Here is a 19,309-nt window from a genome sequence, read left to right as displayed (position 1 = left end):
TTGCCCGCCAAGGGTCTAAACGGTTTGAAGAAACCTCCACATCTGCCATAAAACTCAATATCCATAAAAGTGTCTACTGTTATATTCCTCTAATATGTTTGATGGTTGTGTTGATCTGTGTGGGACGGGGGGGGGAGGGGTCTTTCTTTTAGAATGCGTTGGGTTTTTTTTTTTCATATATATATATATAAGTTTATTTACTTAGAAAAATGAAGAAAGGTTGATTGTATTTCGGTAACTGCAAGTACTGTTGTTTTCTTTTTTCAATAAAAATATTTTCTCAAAAAAAAAAAAAAAAAAAAGTGTCTAACACATATGCGATTTGTTAATGAACCGTGCAAATAGCCCATTCAGAGCTTTGATGAGAGCCAGATGGCACGATGAAATTCAAATTATGGCTCAAAGTTTCATCTGTAATGAGCTTGACACAGGGCATGGCATTTCTGTTTGTTTTTATACGTGTTTTTTAACTGAAATAAAGTCGTTTCATGTGACATGTCCAGATCTTATTCAGGTACAGCGAGAGTACAGTGTTGAATAAAAGAAGTAAGTTGCAGCACTAACAAACATACATGAAACCTGTAAAATCCCTAAAAACACCCTGAAATCAACACTAAGTACAATATAAACATTAAAAAAACAACAGATGAGAGGAGAAAGATGGCATTATAAACAGGTTGATGCGCAATATAAATTATTTTAAGTGGTGGCAGTTACAGGCTCAGACAGGACGTTTCCCTCCATTGTTTAGGATATTTGTGTGTGTGTGATTTGTGTGTGTGTGTTCTTCATATTTGCAACTGAATAAAGAGTCACTTGAACACAAATCAAACAGCTGAAGGCTGTTGGGACTTGCATGAGCAATGAAGTGAGTGTTGACAGAAGAGTGGTGGCACGCAGTCCTCTGCTTGTGCTGCTCCCGCTTCTTTGTCTCATGTGTCCGTGTGAGCTTTCACCTGTAGCTGTAACCATGTGTGTTACGGGACAATGAGCGACTCCATGCATCCTTCTAGAAGAGAACTACCTTCAAAAACTTCATGTCATACAGTTTTTCAGTGGTGATACGTGGGATGGTTCCATGTGCGGTACCATGACCTGAAAGACCAGAGGGAAGATTGCAAGCTCTTAGGCAAATGTCTTTAAAAAGTACAGGAAAAAATTCTGATAAATATGTTTTTGTAGACAAGTGATTCCCAGAGTGCCAGGCTTTAAAGGTACAGCAGAGAAGGGAAGGTGAAAGGCCAAAAGTAACGTGTTATTTAGAATCCCCATATATCATTCCCTGAAACAAAATTTCAAGTAGCCCTGTATGGCATTATTATTAGTTTGACCTTCAGATTAATCTATTTAGCTTGAAGAAGGGGTCAGAGGCCAAATGTGATTTGATATTTTAAATCTTTATAAGGCACTTTCTATATGTTGTGAGTACACGCCACACTTGTAAGAATCAGTTTTTTAACGTATACGTTAAAAACGCATCCAGTGTAAAAGAACTGGACCAACTAAACATGTGGAGCTGCCCACTGTGAATAAAAGTGCAGCTGAAAGTGGCTTTGATAAATACAATTTTTAGTAGTTTTATTTTTAATATTGGCATTTAAATCTGTATGTAAAAAAGAGCAGAACTAATGAAAGAAAGCCATGCTGTTTTAAATATACATATGTTGTTCTTCATTTTTGAACCTATTTTTAAACCTGAACTCACCTAATAGCTCATCAGTCAAGGGGAAAACCTACAAGCGCAGTGTTTTTTTCACATACATATATAGATACAGAAAACCAAGCTCCTCAAGCAAATCATCTGAAGAATAAACTGAATAAATTAATACACAAACCAGGAAACTGTCACGGTCCCCGACTCTTCCTTGTGAGTTATTTGTTTTGAGTTTTGTATTTCACGTATTACAGTGTTTCCTGGTTTGTTCCTTTACATTTATATTCTGAGGTCTTTTCATCATGACTTCCGTTTGGCTTGTGTTTTATTCCTTGAATCTCAGTGTCTTGTTTTAGATTTTACTTCCCTTGTCTTGTTTTCTCAGTTAGGTTCAGCTGTCATGTGTGTATCCACTCCCCTTGTCACCTCGTGTGTGTTTATAACTTCAGTGTTCCTATTGCCCTTTGTCACGTCCTCTCACTCGGCTGTGTGCTCTGCCATTGTTTTTGTTTTTTTTAATTTTTGTAAGACTTCAGCATTAAAGCAGTTCTTCAGTTTATGTTCCATCCTGAATCTTGCATGGTGTGTCCATATCCTGCCTGCCACACAGCCGATTTATGAGGAAATACTTCCTAGGCTTGCGTAATAATCAGAGTTTTGACAATACGTCTGTGTGTGTTGCAAAAGAGTGCTGAAAAAGTCTTAAACAAAAAGAACAATGCCACCTTTTCATATCTGTTAAAATCCTGCACATAATCCACCTCAAGCATCCCTTTTTGTCTGAGCTAACTGCTTATTGGCTTTAGTTTTATTTTTATTGGAAGTGGCATCACTCTCCTCATGTGCCAATAAAATGACAAACTGCTCATTTAAATCTCAAATGACAGACGTTATTTAAGTGCTGACGGATTGGATATCTAAGCAAATTAATTATTGTTTCCGTTTCTGAGGAAAAGTTAAACAAACAGTTTCCATTGTTTTTGGAATAGATGTGAAGCAGCCAGTTATTGATGACGGCTTGTGAAACACTCTCTCCATGGTAACAATGTCCTGAGCTGACATCCTAAAACTAATATTGATGCTGGAGTGAAGGAAAAAATATCTTTTACAGAAAAACGGGGTGTCTGTGTGACTCTTTCTTACCCTGGCGTGCTGTAGGAAGCTGCACTGACTGGAGAGGTTAGAGAGGTGGAGGCTGCAGACAGACCGTTGGGAGATGCCTCACGGCTCATACTATTTGGGGATGAACTTGAAGAAACTGTAAAAACAAGGTTAAAATATTATTTAACATGTACGCATATACAGATGATTACTGTATACACGTGACAGTGAAAGGCACATTATTGAAGCTGGATGGGACTTGCCTCCACCTGAAGCCAGAGGGCTGTAGGACCTGGATGCAGAGGCCTGAAACAATAAAATGGATGTTAGGATGGTTAAACATACTGGCATTACAAAGAGCAGGTTATAGGTAACCCTCTAATATATCTACCAATCCTCTTGGGAGGCGTTTAAAGTGCTTGGCTCAAAGAAAAGTCCAACTTAAGTCCTGTTTACTTTGCGTGGCTAACAACTTACACACTATACTTGGACTTTTATAATTAAAGATAATTAAACATTTCCTCTCTGCAGACATAAGAGTGCTCTGCCAAGTCAAAGAAAGCATATATCAGGTGGCTAACCATCCTGGAGTTGTAGGTGTGAGACTTGACAGGTAGAGTTGCCGTCGGGCAGTAGATCCTCTTCTCCTTCTGGCGACGATTACAGAACCAAACTCGAACCACCTCCTTCTCCATGGACAGCTGCTCTGAGATCAGGGTTATCTCCTCAGAGTTGGGCTTAGGGTTCTGAAATTCAAAAATATGCATGATTTTGACCTTGTAATTTTGCATAGGAGGTGCATAACGTTGATATCTGCCTGACAAACAATGAGTGTCCAAGGTTATTGAATGAGCACTGTATTAAGCAATGATAAAAGAAAATTACTTGGTCGTCACTAAAAAGATTCTAAAGCTCAATAAAATTAAAATTAAATTGTAAATAAAAATCAAATATAAAAACAGATGAGAGTTAGGTCCACACGGGGGATGTTCTTGACTGAGAGGCCCATCTCAAAACTGCAGCCGATGGTAGTTGGACATTTGCATAAACTAGAACGCCTGCACGGCAGCAGAGCGAACAAAGAATGGAGGCTGAAGGCCAACTGTCAGGACTATCCTATTAATTTCTTTGTGTTCATGGATTCAGCCAGCTCATGTCTACAGTCATCCACCGTCTTAACATTCCCGATGTACCTCTTTTATTACCTTCCCTCCCACAATACAAGTCCTCTAACAGAGGAGAGCTTATAACAATGTTGTTTGTTTGCATCATACTGTGTTTTACTAACCCAAGTTTTAGACATCCCCTTCTACAGGACAGATTTTTCCAGGTTTTATTCATTAACGTGTAACGCTTATTCAGTTATAAAGGATTTCACCATGCTCACCATGAAAACAAGACAAGTAATGAATGAGTCTTACATCCAGGAAACGTTTCTCCAGAGTCATTTTGATGTTGGTTTCAATGCTCGTCCTCTTTTTCCGTTTGCGCCCGTAGCCCTCCATCAGGGCCGGCAGAGAGCTGGAGTTGCTCATCGAGTCAGAAGGTGAGTTCTCTGATGTAAAAAATGAGATTCTTAGATTTTATAACATATTTTGTGCCCCAGTATTAGTTTTTTACATATTCAACATTTCTGAGAAGATGATATCTGATGGGTTTAGCTGTAGCAGACATTTTTGTAAACCCACAGGTGTGATTAACAACATCAGCCGTATCTGCATTCCTTAGTGTTAAATCCAGACTTCTTATGTCTGCATGTTAGCTCATGTAATGACTGATCAGGCGTTTCATATTTTATTAGGGCCAATTCAGGTATAAATAACAAAAATAAAATAGTGCTTCACCCTGTAAAGGCTGGACTACGAAATGATAGCCAGAAAAATTGAATATTTATTGAATCTTCTGACAATTAAAAAAAAAAAACAAACATTAATTTGCATACATGAGTTTAATTTGTCACATTTGCTCCATCCAGCATCCTGCATTTTTTTTTTTACAATTTATTTATTGGTCAAAAATATATTGCTCAATTTATTTAGAAATCTAACTAAAATGTGTTAAAAACTAAAAATTATATTGCTATTTATACAGGCAAAAAATGTTACATGTTACTCATACCCAAATTTGAGGATGTCACTAAGAAGTCACGAATTAATCAAGCATAACATTCAACCACTAAAACTAATGATTCTATTCACGAAGGAAGAAGGTAAATAAGTGTAGTTTAGCATCTTAATAAAAATAAAAATAGAATTGTGATTTACTAGTTTTATGTTTTTTAAAACATTCATGAATCAAAGCAATAATTATATTTTAGCATTACAAATATCATCTTGATTAAAAAGCTTGCACATACTGGTGGATTAACAGTTATAATTAACAGTTAAACTGATTTTCTGTGATCAGCAGAGGCGGTACTATATGAACTAATGCTCGTGAAAATAGGTGAAAAAACTTGTTGTGATGAGGAAGAATAGTTTGTTACAATTTTAATGGTAGTATAGGAAACATAATAAGAGTTGCTGCGTACCGGCATCGCTCAGCCATTTCTCCAGCAGAGGTTTGAGTTTGCACATGTTTTTGAAGCTCAGGTTCAGGGCCTCAAATCGAGAGATTGTGGTCTGGCTGAAGTCATTCCCGTAGAGTTTTCCCATTGCAAGGCCAACATCTCCCTGTGAGTACAAACACAACAGAACACAAAGCATTGATGGATCTCTCATGCAAAACCAATCAATCAGCAAATCGTGTTTTTTAAGCCATGAGATCACCGTTTGTGTTTGATTTCAACCTACAATTGGTTTTGCTTATTTTTTCCCCAACTTCCATCTTTTTTGACTTTCATGGGAACTTGCTAGATAGCTTTAGTTACTAATAATTACAACTGTTTACATTTAGCGATCAACCAAGGCCTGCAATGCAGAAACGATCCCTTTGCCAAACTATTCTTCCATGGAAGGTTTCTGCACTATTTGAAATTCTTAAAAACCAAACCAAAAAAAGACTCAGGACTGCCAAGTACTAGTTTTTCTCCTACACAACTGATCATGGCTCATTGCAACAGATTAAAATCCCTCCCTAATGACTTTGAGTTTTGCACTCTGTTTAACTTAATTTACTTATCTCTTTCTCGCTTGCGCTGTCCTTTTCTAGATAAGTTTCATCACTATTCGGATACAACTTCTTGGTTGGATTTATGCACTATGAACTTCGTCATTAAATGTATGTACTAAAAACTACTTGGTTAGGTTTAGAAACTGTGAAAAATGGTCATTACATTTGGATCTGTAGCTTTTTTCTTTAAAGTTCTTTAAACTGTTTTTATAAGGCTATAAAATCAATTAATGAGATTTAACAGGTAACACTAGGCTATAAAGAGGTATTGTAGTTAGTTGTATCTTTTAAATAAAAAATAAATAAATAAAACTGCATAGGACTGGCAGGGGGTTAGGCAAGACCTGGTGTGCTGGCGAATTTGTAAATATTCTGTCAGAAACGATCCATCCGCCCCTCTATTTTCTCATGCAAGGTTTATGGAAATTCCCTTGATGCAAACCAGCAATATTGAACACTTAGGGGTGCCAGAGTCTTGTTTTACTCTTCTGGAACTGATTATCGTTTATCTCAATGAACTCTTAAATCCCTCCTAAATGACTTGTGGTTATGAAATCATGAAGGTGGACATGTGGCCTTCTTTGCCCTCTTTTTCAACCTGCTTAACTGTGACCATATATGTTTTTGTTGTTATTATTATTATTATTATTATTATTATTATTATTATTATTATTATTATTATATTAAGTATCCAAGCAAAAGCAGTAAGAAATCTGTAATATCTGTAAGATATAGGCTAATTATTTAAAGATAAAGGTGAAGCTAGATACAGTATAAACCTAAATCATGGAATGATTGGTGGATTATTGGCTAGGATAGGCTCCAGCCTCCTAATTTCTAATTATAAGATTATGAAAACATGGTCTTAAAAAAAAATCAGGACTCTGATGCATAACTGAATAAATTAAGTGTGGTCACCACAGGTCAAAACCACACAACTACCATCTGGTTTTCATGAGCATGTTGCAACACCCAGAGTCTTGTGTAACTTTCTCTATGTTTTTTGCAGCATAAAAAGAGAAAACAGTCAATGCAAAATGCATTTATGTGAGCCGACTGAGTGAATAACGTCTTTCAGGTCTTTTTATAGGGCCTGATTTACCTGAGTGAAACCCAGTTTGATCCGTCTTTGTTTGAATGCTTTAGCAAACTGCTCCAGATCCTCCAGCTCGTTAGGTTCCTCCTGTGGAGGCACCGACATGTGTTTGGGCATCTGCAGGTGAGACATGTCCATGTGGTTCTCCATGGAAGGTCCTGCCAGACCCGAGCGACCCATAGCCTGGATCAGAGAAACATCACAGAGGGAAATCTTCAGTTTCCAGGTGATGTAAGGTAAAAAAAAAAAATACACAAGTTTTTACTGCACTGAGACAAAAAATGACTGTTATGCATATGCAGGACAAAAGCTTCAACTTCAGCTTTTACTGTTTAGTTTCCTGGCAGGATCATGGATGTCGCTTTCTGGGCTGAACAGTGAAGCCAGCTGAGGTGCCTTCAACTCACGTTCTGTTTAATGGCCAGCAGGGGGCGACTTCTCTGGAGTTGCTATGAGTTTAATGGACTTTTGACTGTTGAGAAGTCTGTGGAAAAACAGTCCTTTGCAACCCTCATTAAACACTTTCCTGATGACTTTCTGTGATTGGTAACTACTTCCAGGACACGATAAATAAAACATGTTCATTTTGTAAATTATGATCATTCTAAGAGTCAGAAAGGAGGATTATCCTTTGTAGTAACTGTTCCCCTTTATTACATATCTAAACTTAATTAAACAACTGTCTTCTTTTGCTTTCTGAACCTCCGTTTGGCAGTGTATCTTAGTGCATTATTAGTTTGCTCTGTTTTAGCTCAAAAGGTTAAGATGTGAAGCCCGTATACAAATTTCTGACTATTTAGAGTCTCCTCTCTACTGGAAATACTGGTCAAATTAAGGACGATTCCTTAGACAGAGTGTGCAAAATGCAGAACATTTGACTTGGCTTGCTGTGAATTCACTGACTCATTTTTCTCCTAATTTAAAAGCAACACTATCCCTGAAGATTATACAAGGTTAGGTAAAGACAACACAAAATAAGCTCAATAGTGAAATAATGTATTGTTCTAAAGAGCATACTGAATTCGATCATAAGAGTAAGAGGATGCCACCAGTGGAACAAGTCAGTTTGTGAAATTTCCTCCCACTTAGATATTCTGCGATAAACTGTAAGTGGCACTATTACAAAGTGGAAACGTTCAGAAGTCAGCCGTCAAGTGGCGACCACGTAAAGTTACAGAGCAGGGTCACTGGGTCACCAACGCTCTGCTGATTCAGTAACTGCAGAGCTCCGAACATCCTCTGGCATTAACATCAGCACAAAAACTGTGCGCCGGGAGCTTCATGGCATGAATCCTTAAAATGTCATTATGTTGTTTGATAGATGGCTGGTCAAAACAATTGATCATATCACATGAAAGGTCTCCCTTTTACCTACATATTGATAAAAGGCTCATTTTCCAGCTGTGATTCCTTCTGCATCAATGTAAATGTCTAATATAGCCTTAATTTAACATATGCAAATCTAACTTAAGGTTGTGAAATAGAGAAACATCACCGGTGTTCACATTTGCTTTATGACAGCTTGGATCAAACAAGGTTAGATGCTGGAGAAGTTTGTGATGCGCTGGCGCACACAGAAGGAAGTGGAAGATTTTCATAGATTGAAATGATTACTTTTCAATAAATATCTCAAGTAAAAAAAAAAAGAGTTATAAGTAGATGTTTTTTTTTTCCCTTTGAAGCTTTGAAGACATAGCTTGAGAGTGGGTAGTGTGTGTTAAAGGAGAATACCATCGTTTTAATTTTTTAATGTATTATTTTTTCCACATTCCAGATACCTCGGAAACCGGATGTTGGAGGTGGGAGTGACGTCATTCCTGAGTTGTTCCAGTAGTAAAGTTATGTTATACTTTTATTTCTTGTGTTTTACTGTGATGCACTTTACAAATTTCATCTGTGAAAATGGCTATATAAATTATTTGACATATTTAAACTCAGCTAAGTAAGCTGTAGCAATTTATGTAGCACTAGTAGTTTTTTTTATTGGTGCTTAAACACAATGCTGCACCATGTTCATGTGCAGATCCTGGTCAGCACTCTTTATATGGTTTATTTTGCAAGTTACAAATATACAACAAAGGAAGGACAGATTACAAGTTTTGCAGTTTTATTATGTTTACATTCACCGCCACCATCTTGGACCATTAATGTGAGATTAGTGAGGCTGCTATAACTTTCCAAGTTGGGACTCCAAGATGCAGATGAAAATTCTGACTTGGAACTTTGTTGGAAAATTCTATTTTTCGGACCTAACTTTGAAGGCATTGTAAAATTTTGCATGCCTTCAATCAACAGACCGAAGTTACTAAACAATAAAAATCAGCTAAATCCGAGGAGGTCAGGTGGAAACATTTTTCAGATTTGATGATGTAAACTATTTTTTTTAAATGTATTATGACTTTGATGTCTCCCAAACCTCAACAAAGTTGTCCGTTATCTAAAATTAGCCAAAGCTTAACCACAATTCATTTGTTTGTCAAATGTGCTTCCACAGAAATGAAGCAGTTTTACACCTGTTGTCTTATTGTCTGCCTCTGGTGCAGCACACTTAGAAGTGTTCTGGACTTACCTGTGGAGTCAGAGCCAGGCCAGGCTGATGCTGAAGAAGACCAGTTGGGCTCTGGCTGGGAAGAGACAGCAGGTTCTGCTGCAGAAGGGCTGCAAAGAAAAACAGCACAGAATAATAATATTACTGTTTGTGACTGCGTGTTTATATTTAAATATTTGACATAGCCTAAGGTGTCCACATAAGGCCAAGTAGGTAAACTGTTCTTGGTTTCAGCCATCTGTTAGATTTTGGATAAGCTAACAAGTCAGCTAAAATGCACATGATGTTTGCCAGCAAACTTGATGCTTTTGCTGTTTTCAATCTTTTAAGCTGTAAGAATATTTTACTGTTGAACAATTTTAAAGAAAAAACAAGCCTTTTTTTTTTTTAATGTTTGACTATTCTTTTAAGACATTTGTTTAACTTACTTTGCCTGGGTACGAAAGAAATTCTCCTGCAGGCTTGGTTTTATGCTTCTGTTTTTATACAAGCTTGATAGCAAGCTATAAAACAAGCTATAACAAATTAAGAGGTTGTTTTGTGGTAAGCTAACCAGCTGATGTGTAGATGTGGTGTACAAAGTTGTTGTCTATTAAATGTCTATTCTATTATGTAATGGTGCCTTTAACCCCTGAAAGGAAAGCACTGGTCTTAACTATTCCTACAGGCCTCTGGCTCCAGCTGTGATCTGACTGGATGTTTTATGGTACCTCACCTTGGTGACTGGAGGGAAGGAAGGGGGAGGGAGATGGCAGGTGAGAAGGAGGCATCAGAACCAGCTGCTGCATGGGGTGGAGAGATGTGAGCTCCTGGAGCAGAAAACACCACAAGAAAAATGAGTGAGAAGTAAATTAATAAGTCAATTAACTTTAATTTACTTGTACTTTATATTTCAATTTTTGTTGCTACTTTTTCCTGATGATTGTGTTAAAATAAAACACAAGATGTAGTAAAAAAAAAACTGCATTTGATTTCTTATTTTATCACTTACCTTACAAAAAGCAAAAACACCATTTAAAGAAAAATGCTAATTACCAAAGCAATAAAATGTGCTGAAGTACTTTGATAATGACTACGGATTTCTAAAATGCAAAATATTGGTCAAAAAGTTCACAAATTAAAAAAATATTTAAAAATTATACAAAATCATTAAAAATATACATGCAAAAGTAGGAATTTGAAGTATTAAAATAAAAACATATTTTTTGTCAGTTAATCACCTAAGAGCACAATGATTTTAGCATTTCTTAAAGTTTTCCTCCGCTCTAAGGTTTCTGTTAAAGCTGAAAAAGTAAAAAAAAAACTCTACACATCATTTAGAAACAGAGATTGTGTTACCATAATGGATACATAACTATGTAAGTACAATTCCCCTCTGTAGCTGGTTGAGATGGTACTAATCAGTCAGTGTTGGGTTGTTTAGTCTGTAATAGCACTTTGGTTTCATTAATTTATAAATATCCAATTTATGAAATAAAGGTAAAAGCAGAAAATAATGTTAGTTAACATGTTGTTTTCTAGGTAAGTAAAGTTCCTGCACTCTCAATACAGAACTGTTTCCAAATGAATGCATCTGCAATAACAATCAAATTAATATAAGAGTATGCCACTGATTCCCTGAGAGTTACCCTATAGTACTCCCTATAAGAAAATAAAATACACTCCCATTTTTAAATCTGAGCCTATATCTTACCCCAGTCAGCTGACCTCCGTGCACTGGAGAGCTCTGTGTCAGGTGGCATGTCTTTACGGTGGAGCCTGAATGAGGTGAGTCATGAATGTCCTCTGTTTTTATCTAAGACGTGGAAAACAAAGCCAAACAACACAATAAACTATTAACTTCTGATGAAGATATTAAAAAACGTTCTCCTCATACAGCTGTGTGAGACCCCTGTGGCACAGAGCCACCAGGCATGTGGAACCGTGGGAGTGAACATGAGTGAATCTGACATCTAATCTCATTTTAACGGAATTTAAATTCTTTATTTAATTGTTTCTGGCCAACAAAAACATGTAAGTGGGGTTTGTGAATAATTTTAATCAAAAAGAAGCCTTGCTAGAAAAAGTTTGGAAACCACTGGTGTAGAGACAGACCACATAAGCAGAAAACCTGTGAACCCTTGCCAAGACCAGTTTGGTAACTAAACACGATACAAAGAACGATAGACTCTCTCTGCCTGCTTTTGGGTAAGTCAGTATGCAAATATCCCCTCCCCCACACCCCCCACTAACTAACCCCTGAGAGCGATGGCACTTCCTGAAAGCTCGAGAACTGAAAGACCTGTTTTCCTCTACCAGAGAGAACGTTTGGAGAAGTATCCAAACAGCCGCAGACTGTTTCAAAAGAGATTACAGTAATATTCACATTGGCGAGCAGGCAGATTTTCCTGAGGATGTTAACTGTCAAAAAGTTAGTCGGTTCAGCACCGTTCCCATGCCTGGAGGATATTTATTTTGCAAATGAGCTTCGTTATTTAGAGTGTCAAAGGTTACAGAAAGTTATACAGTTTTCCTATCATCAGCAAACTTGTTTAAGACCAAAACTGTCTATATTGAAAAGTAGTCGCGCAAGTGCAGGCTCACACGGCCTGAATAACAAATGTGTATTAATCTGGGAATGCAAAAATCTACCATTTACTCATTTGAGTGACATTTGCTAAAATAATAAGCAAAAGGGATCATCAGTCACTGATTTAAGTTCTACAAAACTCTGGGAAATTTTCAAATAACTAACAATCAAAGATCATTTTTTATTTCTTCTGTCTACTCCTAAAGCTCAGGTCAGTCAGCTTTTGTTCCAAAAAAGTGACGACAACAGTCTGGGAATCAGTAATGTGGGAAATTATTGACTTTTGGCTCCATATCTTGGGTCTGTAAGTAGTGTTGCTTTTCCCAAACCACAAAGTTTAGAAACAAAGTCAATAACAGCACAGCAAATGTTATTTTTTCACCACTGAAGATATGTCCCAAAATGCTAAAAACCTACAATGTCAAGCTGGACTGTGGTGCTGCAGAGAGCAGTTGTTAATATGAAAATATTAGAAAATGCTTAATCATCCAAAGCAGTATAGTAATAATAATAACAATATCATGATCCTGGAGATTGAGTTTAATCTTTGCTTCCTCTTGATGCTCTAGACTGTTATCCACTCCCTGCTACTCTCAGTCAGACGTTACAGGCGCTCTTCAATTATTTGTTTAGCATATGTATGTGTTGTTTGAGTAAATGTGTGCATGTCAATAATGTGAATCTGATCCATGTTTGTCCTTAAAAGGCACCAGTGAGCTTCACACACACATCGTAGTTTAAAGCCGTTACTGTATTTAAAGCAATACAAGTCATGCTGCTGATAACAGAGAGCTTGTTCGTGGAAATTTCAGCACAGGGAGTGATATCGTGAGCGCTCCTACTCACCTGACGACTGAAGTCGATTCCGTTTCGCTCTGAAAGTCAAAACAGAAAAAAATGAATAATTCAGACTTAATCAAACTTTGATTTGTGACAAACTTTTGTTTTAAATTCAAGTGAAATAATGCTGTTAAATAAAGGAGATTCTGTGGCAGTCGTACAAGTTGAACAGTTTAAAGCTACACAAACCTGCGCAATGTAAATGAATTGTATCATTTTAAATGCAAAGCAACAATGGGACTGCATGCGGCAAAAACAGATTTGGAGTTAGGTTAAATGTATCGCTATAAGGCTGTAGGGTTAGCTTTTTATGATGCAACAACATCAGATATTTCAGGTTTTTATAAAGTGAGAATTTGCTGCTGAAGAAAATATCACTTTTGAGGTTTGACTTTCTTGACTTTAAGATGTTGGAGAAAAATGTCAGGACTTTGTCTGCAGTTGCCCTTCCTCACGTGTAACACACAGCACGACGTGACATCCACTTCAGACCTGTTCCTGGGTAGAGCGTGCAGCAGGAAGGAACCGTGGCGCTCACTCACCTGCTGCACACTCACAGGACAACTGCTTGCTCTGTTCTCACGCTGGTGAGAATATTAAAGACTGTTTAAAGTACACGCCGCTACCTCACACATTTATGTTCTCACAAGAAACTTTAGGGCTTCAGTGCAAGTGTGAAAACATCTTAAGTCAGACAATACAACTTGAAGGAATCAGTTTGGTAGCATGTATGTACACATTTAACTTTTTTATTGTATTTCTAAAGTTTTCCAAACGAAACAACCAACTTAATGATAATAAAATTGGCACCTAGTTAAATGATATTGAAAGAAAACTAATTTAGGTTTTTAATTTTTAATCTTTTGCTTAATAGTCATTATTTTCTCCCATATTTAAATGGTTTAAATGGTGTTTAAGTATCTAGATGCCCCCTCTTCACACAGATGCTCAGAAGTCTGAAGTCTTTTCAAGAAAACTCACTTTTAAACGTATGTTAAATGGACAGAGAGCGATCTCACAGGGGAGGAGAGCACAGAGGTGTGCTGGATAAATTCACATCATTTGAATGTCAAATTTATCCCTCTGCACTGCGTGTGTGCGCGCACTGGGGAAAAGAGAGGCAGTGAGCTGCTGCAGACACACAATGCAAATACACCCATAACTCCTCACCACCATCACTATGTCACCCACTCCCAACCAGACCTCCTCCCCCATGGCACAGCCAGCTTCACAGCCTAGGTTCCAGTATGGAAATGACCAAGACATGCAAATCAGCTGTGAGCGCAGGAAGCCTGTGTCTACGCACACACATAGATACTCGGAGCGATGTTTGCAAACCGTGCATTGACACAAAAAGTCACGCACACTAAAAGAAAAAAAAAGTTTCATCTGTTACATCTGTTAGTCCTTAAACAATGAACAGAATCCAGCTAAGATATTACAAACTTCACAGGGAGCACATGGGAATATATAAACACTCTACTCATTTGAATTTGTCTTAGATATATTATATATAAAGAGAGGTTTCCCACCTCCTCCTCCTTACATTCTTAGCACTATGAATAATCTGCTGGTCCAGAAGCAGTGATGTGTTAGCTCATCTGAAAGTACTTCTCTACCCTGGCTCTGGCCCAAATGAAGAGAAGGCTTTAAAAATAAGTGACATGTTCACAGTTTCATATTCTAAAACAGGCGCTATTACTCAAACACACACAGTGCACCTTTTGGGGACTATTTTTATGCACAAATAGCACAAATCATGATGCTTTGGTGAGTATTTGTGGCAATATGTTGACAGAAACAAACTATTGTTGTATTTTAAATATCTGACAGTTAATGAATGTATTCATTGTTGATTTTTGGTCTTTCAGATAAGAAAAGCATACATATTTGAGTATCATCAGCTGTTCCCTAACTCTCCAAATTACCTAAAAATCTGCTTATAGTCACAAGTTCACATTGTGAAGCATGGACAAAGTGTTCTAACAATAATCAGTCACTCTGATTTTCCCTGTTTTCCTATCAGCAAACTAATTTGCTCCACCTGCACTGTCAAAAAAAAGTCTCCATAATGAAGCCCTGTAAAATCATGGCATGAAAAAAGCCTAAATATGGAGCTCTGGTCAGCAAATTGCAGGGAAAGATTTATGAAAGCATTGGGCATAAACAAGAAAGACAAGTTATGATTATTAGTTACCAAACAGTTGGAAAGGACAGCAATTAAATAAACCTTTTCCTGCTCCTTTTTGAACATGTTAACTTTTTTGAGAGATAGTTAATGAGATATAGTTAGGTCCATATATGTTTGGATACACCCACATGATTATTTTATCTTTTAAGCAAAGCACATTTTGAATGTTTTGGATATGGATGCAGTCGTTTTTATACTTTTTATATATATTATGTTTTCCAGGACAAGCTGACATAATCATAATTAAAATTATCGTTTTTTAAAATCTTTATCGAGAATGTCTCGCAGGAAGTTACTGTTTAAAGTCTTCAACCTGTTGATAGTTGCTTGCTTCTGCCTCATGAATGCCAATAACAGCCCTCTGCCTCCCATCATGTTTTATAGGTCATGTAATATGCTTTGGATCATGATCATAAGCGTTATTTTATCTTTCATTTCTTTCTGGTATATGTTGATTGTACTTTCATCTGTCCAATAGTGCTGTTTCAGAGATGCTCTGGCATTTTAGATTCGTTGTGCCATTGGATGGAAGTTCTGACAGTTTTTCTTCACAGTGGAACGGATCCTGTGATCATCCATTACTTCTGTGGCCTGTGCTTCAGGGCCTTTTAATGATGCACATGTGCCTTATTTTTTCTTTTTTTCTTTTGCAGTCCAAATATACCTTTTTTTTTTTAGAACTGCTTTGACAAGTGTGGCTTCACATGGGCCCACATGCAATACACCTTTACCTACTTAATTTAAAAACTTAATTTAAAAAAGTTTTTAAATTGAAACTAAATTAATTTAAAAACAAATAATCACACTCCATGCCCATGAAAAAACCCTTTACAATTATAGGCCAAAGAGCGTAAGATCATATCATTTATATTCCTGTGACTTATATACATTTTTGTAAACACCTAAAATATCAATTTTAAGATGTCAGTGCTTTTTCTTTCCTTTTTGTTACATCTGGTAAAAGTTAAACTCAGTCGCTGCTTTTGTCTCTGTGAATCTTCTCTTTTACTCCCACCCCTCCTCCTCTTGAACGATGACATCATCTTCTCGATTCCCCCTCCTGGCACACCTGGTCAAATATTCGTCAAGCTTCAGTGTTTTTCACCTTGCCCTGCCCCTTTGCTCCTCACCCAAGCTCCATGTAAACTCCAAAGCTGGCTCTTGTAGCGTTTTTGCTTTTCTGTTTTCATTTTCCTTAGAATTTCTTCAACTCTGTTCTTATGCTTTTCGGGGCTCCTCTCTATTAATCTTATCTAGTTACCAAATAGTTCTTCAACAAGTCTGAGTCATGTGTTTCCCATGAGCCTGTTTCTCTGCATAGAACAACTGCAGTTTAAATGAAACTGGCTAAAACACAAGTGTTAAATGTTGCTGCTATGTACAGAATTTTGTAATTAACAATAAATTAGCATTAAAAAAATGCTTGGCACACTGTGTTTCATAGTCTAGAACAGGACTAATGGCTTTTAAATAGGCATCTGTAAGAAAAAAGAAGACTATATCCTGATAAAATTCTTGCTGTTATTGCAAGATATAGATTATGTACAGTAGTTGTCCTTTTAAAGTTAAAGATGCTGAAAAAAATGTTAAAGTCAATACTTTATCAGATATTTGCAGGAAAACTATATTCGCTTGCTGCTTTTCAGTGAAACTGGGTGACATTTAAGGTTAAAAACGTGCAGCATTTCAGACATCTGGAAGACTTTGTTTTAAAGAAAGATAAACAAAGGAAAATGGCAATAATGTTCACTCCTTACTGGAACTGTGTCAGGGAGGAGTGCGGTTGTAAAACGGCATCCTCCCACTGATTCCTCTCTCTGATCCTGCACAGTCTCCAGAGAAGACCTTAACTTGTAAACGGATTTTTGTCCTGCCGTTAGCTCATAGTGCTTCCACATGTTAGTACAAACAAAGCTAGTGAATGCAACATGACAATGTTGCACATTTATACTGAATATCAAGTTTTGGTGTTCCAGAAATTTTGTTTAAAAGCAGCTGATTTCTTCTGACCAGAACAAGGAAATGATTTATTAATCACACGTGCTGTGAGGCATAGAATGGAATTCAACTTTATTGTCATTGCACATGCACAGGTACAGGGCAACGAAATGCAGTGAAGCGCACCCAGCACCCAGTTTAAATAAAGTGAGCATGGGCTTAATTAAAGTGGAAAAGTGGGGGAAAAACACCAATGTTTTATTTCCTGTTTAATAGTACAAATATGAAAGAGGAGGTTATCGTCCTTTCACCGCAATCTTCTGTTGTCTAATTACACCTGGATTGTCACAGGCCTGCACTGAAAATAAAAGTCGCCTCTGAACATAAGGAATGCATCCAGCGTGAATGTAAACATTATTTCTTAGCAACAGTTTTGCAGTAAGTGAGCAGGTGCAGATCCTCCTGAGATAAGAACACTTCATATTCTGCCGTTTTTGCTTTCTAGTTTATCTCAAAGCGAGCAGTTTTCACATACAGATAAACTTTTCTAGACATTGCCAGGCAAAGCTGTATACAAGAGCACACATTCCCATATCATGCTTTAAACAGTCTTTAACATCTCAGCTCTCAAGTAGGAAGTCTGTTTGAAGTCCAGCTGTGTGAAAATTCATAGCATGCAAGAAGGTGCTGTATCTGATGCTTCTTGAAAGCTTTACTCAAACTTACGTTCCCGTGCCTAATGTAAATAGAGCATTTCCATCCAATAGTCCAAACATATCTGTGGTGGATTCTGCCCTTTAAGAAAGGGCAACTTTGTCCCATCCTGATTCTCCTGACTATGAAGTTCACATAGGAAAAAAAAGAAAATCTAGTTGTATCTCTGTTAGCGTGCAGATACTTTTGATTTGTTTAGGTTTGTCTCTGAGATTGCTATCTACACTGCACCTCAATGGGGCTTCTGTTTGCCCACAACACTGAAAACAATGTCAAAACCGTCAACAGCAATTTATTCCCTGAGTAAATGTCCCCATTTTTGTGTTCGTTGGGAAGAAGCACCTCTTAAAACACTCGGTTTTTGAGTCGACATTTTATTCACCTCAACCGCGCTTGAGTGGAGGCTAAAATCCACTCGAAACATCCAGACAAATAGAAATATCTGCAGATACATCAATGTGTATTCACTGATTTGGTGACTAATCCATTTAAAATAGATCATCACATGACTAATGAAATGATTAGCTGCATCAAAATATCTTCTGTGGGGAAAAGAAATGCAGCTGTGCACCTGACCATATGTTGGCAAAAGTACAGATATTTGTCACTTCCACGAAACTGAGCTGTTCACTTCTCTCGCACAGCTATTGTCTGAGTAAAAGTTCCACATTTTCTGCTGCTGCTGGTTCCTGGTTTTATTTCGTGGCTGCTTGGCATCCTCAGCCTCTGGGCATCCTCAAGCGAAACCAACTGTCACATTTTCCCCACACAAATACACCTTTTCCAGACAGGTGCATGTTGCTTTTATAATGTTTTATGGCCATATTAAAGATCCTCACCTTTTTATAAAAAGTACCTAAAACTTCAGAATATTTTAGTTTAAAGAGATTTTAATAAGCTGTTGGCACCATGTCAACATTAGTTTAAATAAACCTGTAACTTTTCACTATCTTTCCCCAAAGATAGCTGCAGTGGCCAAATCTACAACTTTCTAGACTCCAAACTCCATCCGTGCACCATGAAGAAGGTAAAATATCCTTACCCGTCTGTTCACCTGGAGCCTCCGTGTGCTCTGCCGTGTCTGCGCTCATCTTAATATCTGTAATGATAAATATAGCTGATTTTCCTACAGGATTGTAACTTTACCAGGACAATGAAGCACTCAGGCCACCCAGGAAAATGATCTTGAGTTTATTCTAATGCGCCCTCCCCTCCACACCACCGCACAAACTTTACACACTCCTGTGTAATCCCTACTTGTAATATTCATAAGCAAGGCCGATAGCCCCATACGGCACTCATCTCCATATGGCGTAACCACGCGGCACAGGAACTCTTCTTAAAACTCAACTCGTGCATTTAAAATGAAATAAAGATATTAAAATGTCATTGATGAACAGAGGTGTTGGAGTAGTGACTCACCTTGAGTTTAAAGCCTGTGCTGCTCCAGCTGCTGTCTCCTCCACTGTCTAAGTATTCAAAAGGAAGCAAGTGAATGTTGGAATAAGAAGTTTTGTAATTCTTACTGCTGCTCATCAGAATTTTCC

The 19,309-nt window shown here is 37.4% G+C and overlaps 1 protein-coding gene across 3 annotated transcripts; it reads right to left on the bottom strand.

The window, feature by feature from the left end:
* Positions 1–304: 304 nt before the first annotated feature.
* pou2f3 (POU class 2 homeobox 3) lies at positions 305–19,309 on the bottom strand. Of its 3 annotated transcripts, XM_006785067.3 has the most exons (13): positions 19,185–19,309; positions 18,805–18,861; positions 12,926–12,954; positions 11,204–11,305; positions 10,226–10,319; positions 9,532–9,620; positions 6,969–7,145; positions 5,286–5,427; positions 4,177–4,310; positions 3,337–3,501; positions 3,019–3,061; positions 2,798–2,912; positions 305–1,095 (listed from the first exon to the last, which is right to left on the bottom strand). In XM_006785067.3, the coding sequence occupies exons 2-13, from the start codon at positions 18,851–18,853 to the stop codon at positions 1,053–1,055; spliced, it is 1,182 nt and encodes a 393-aa protein (XP_006785130.1). In that variant the 5' UTR covers positions 18,854–18,861; positions 19,185–19,309; the 3' UTR covers positions 305–1,052. The 3 variants fall into 3 exon arrangements, with proteins under 3 accessions (XP_006785130.1, XP_087703036.1, XP_035761244.1); XM_087846910.1 differs by lacking the exon at positions 19,185–19,309 and having other exon boundaries at positions 18,805–18,932; XM_035905351.2 differs by lacking the exons at positions 18,805–18,861; positions 19,185–19,309 and adding an exon at positions 13,375–13,442.

This window comes from Neolamprologus brichardi, chromosome 10 (assembly GCF_056152115.1).
Source record: "Neolamprologus brichardi isolate AB-2024 chromosome 10, ASM5615211v1, whole genome shotgun sequence".
Classification (NCBI taxonomy): Eukaryota; Metazoa; Chordata; class Actinopteri; order Cichliformes; family Cichlidae; genus Neolamprologus; species Neolamprologus brichardi.
This window is presented reverse-complemented; position numbering and strand designations above follow the sequence as displayed.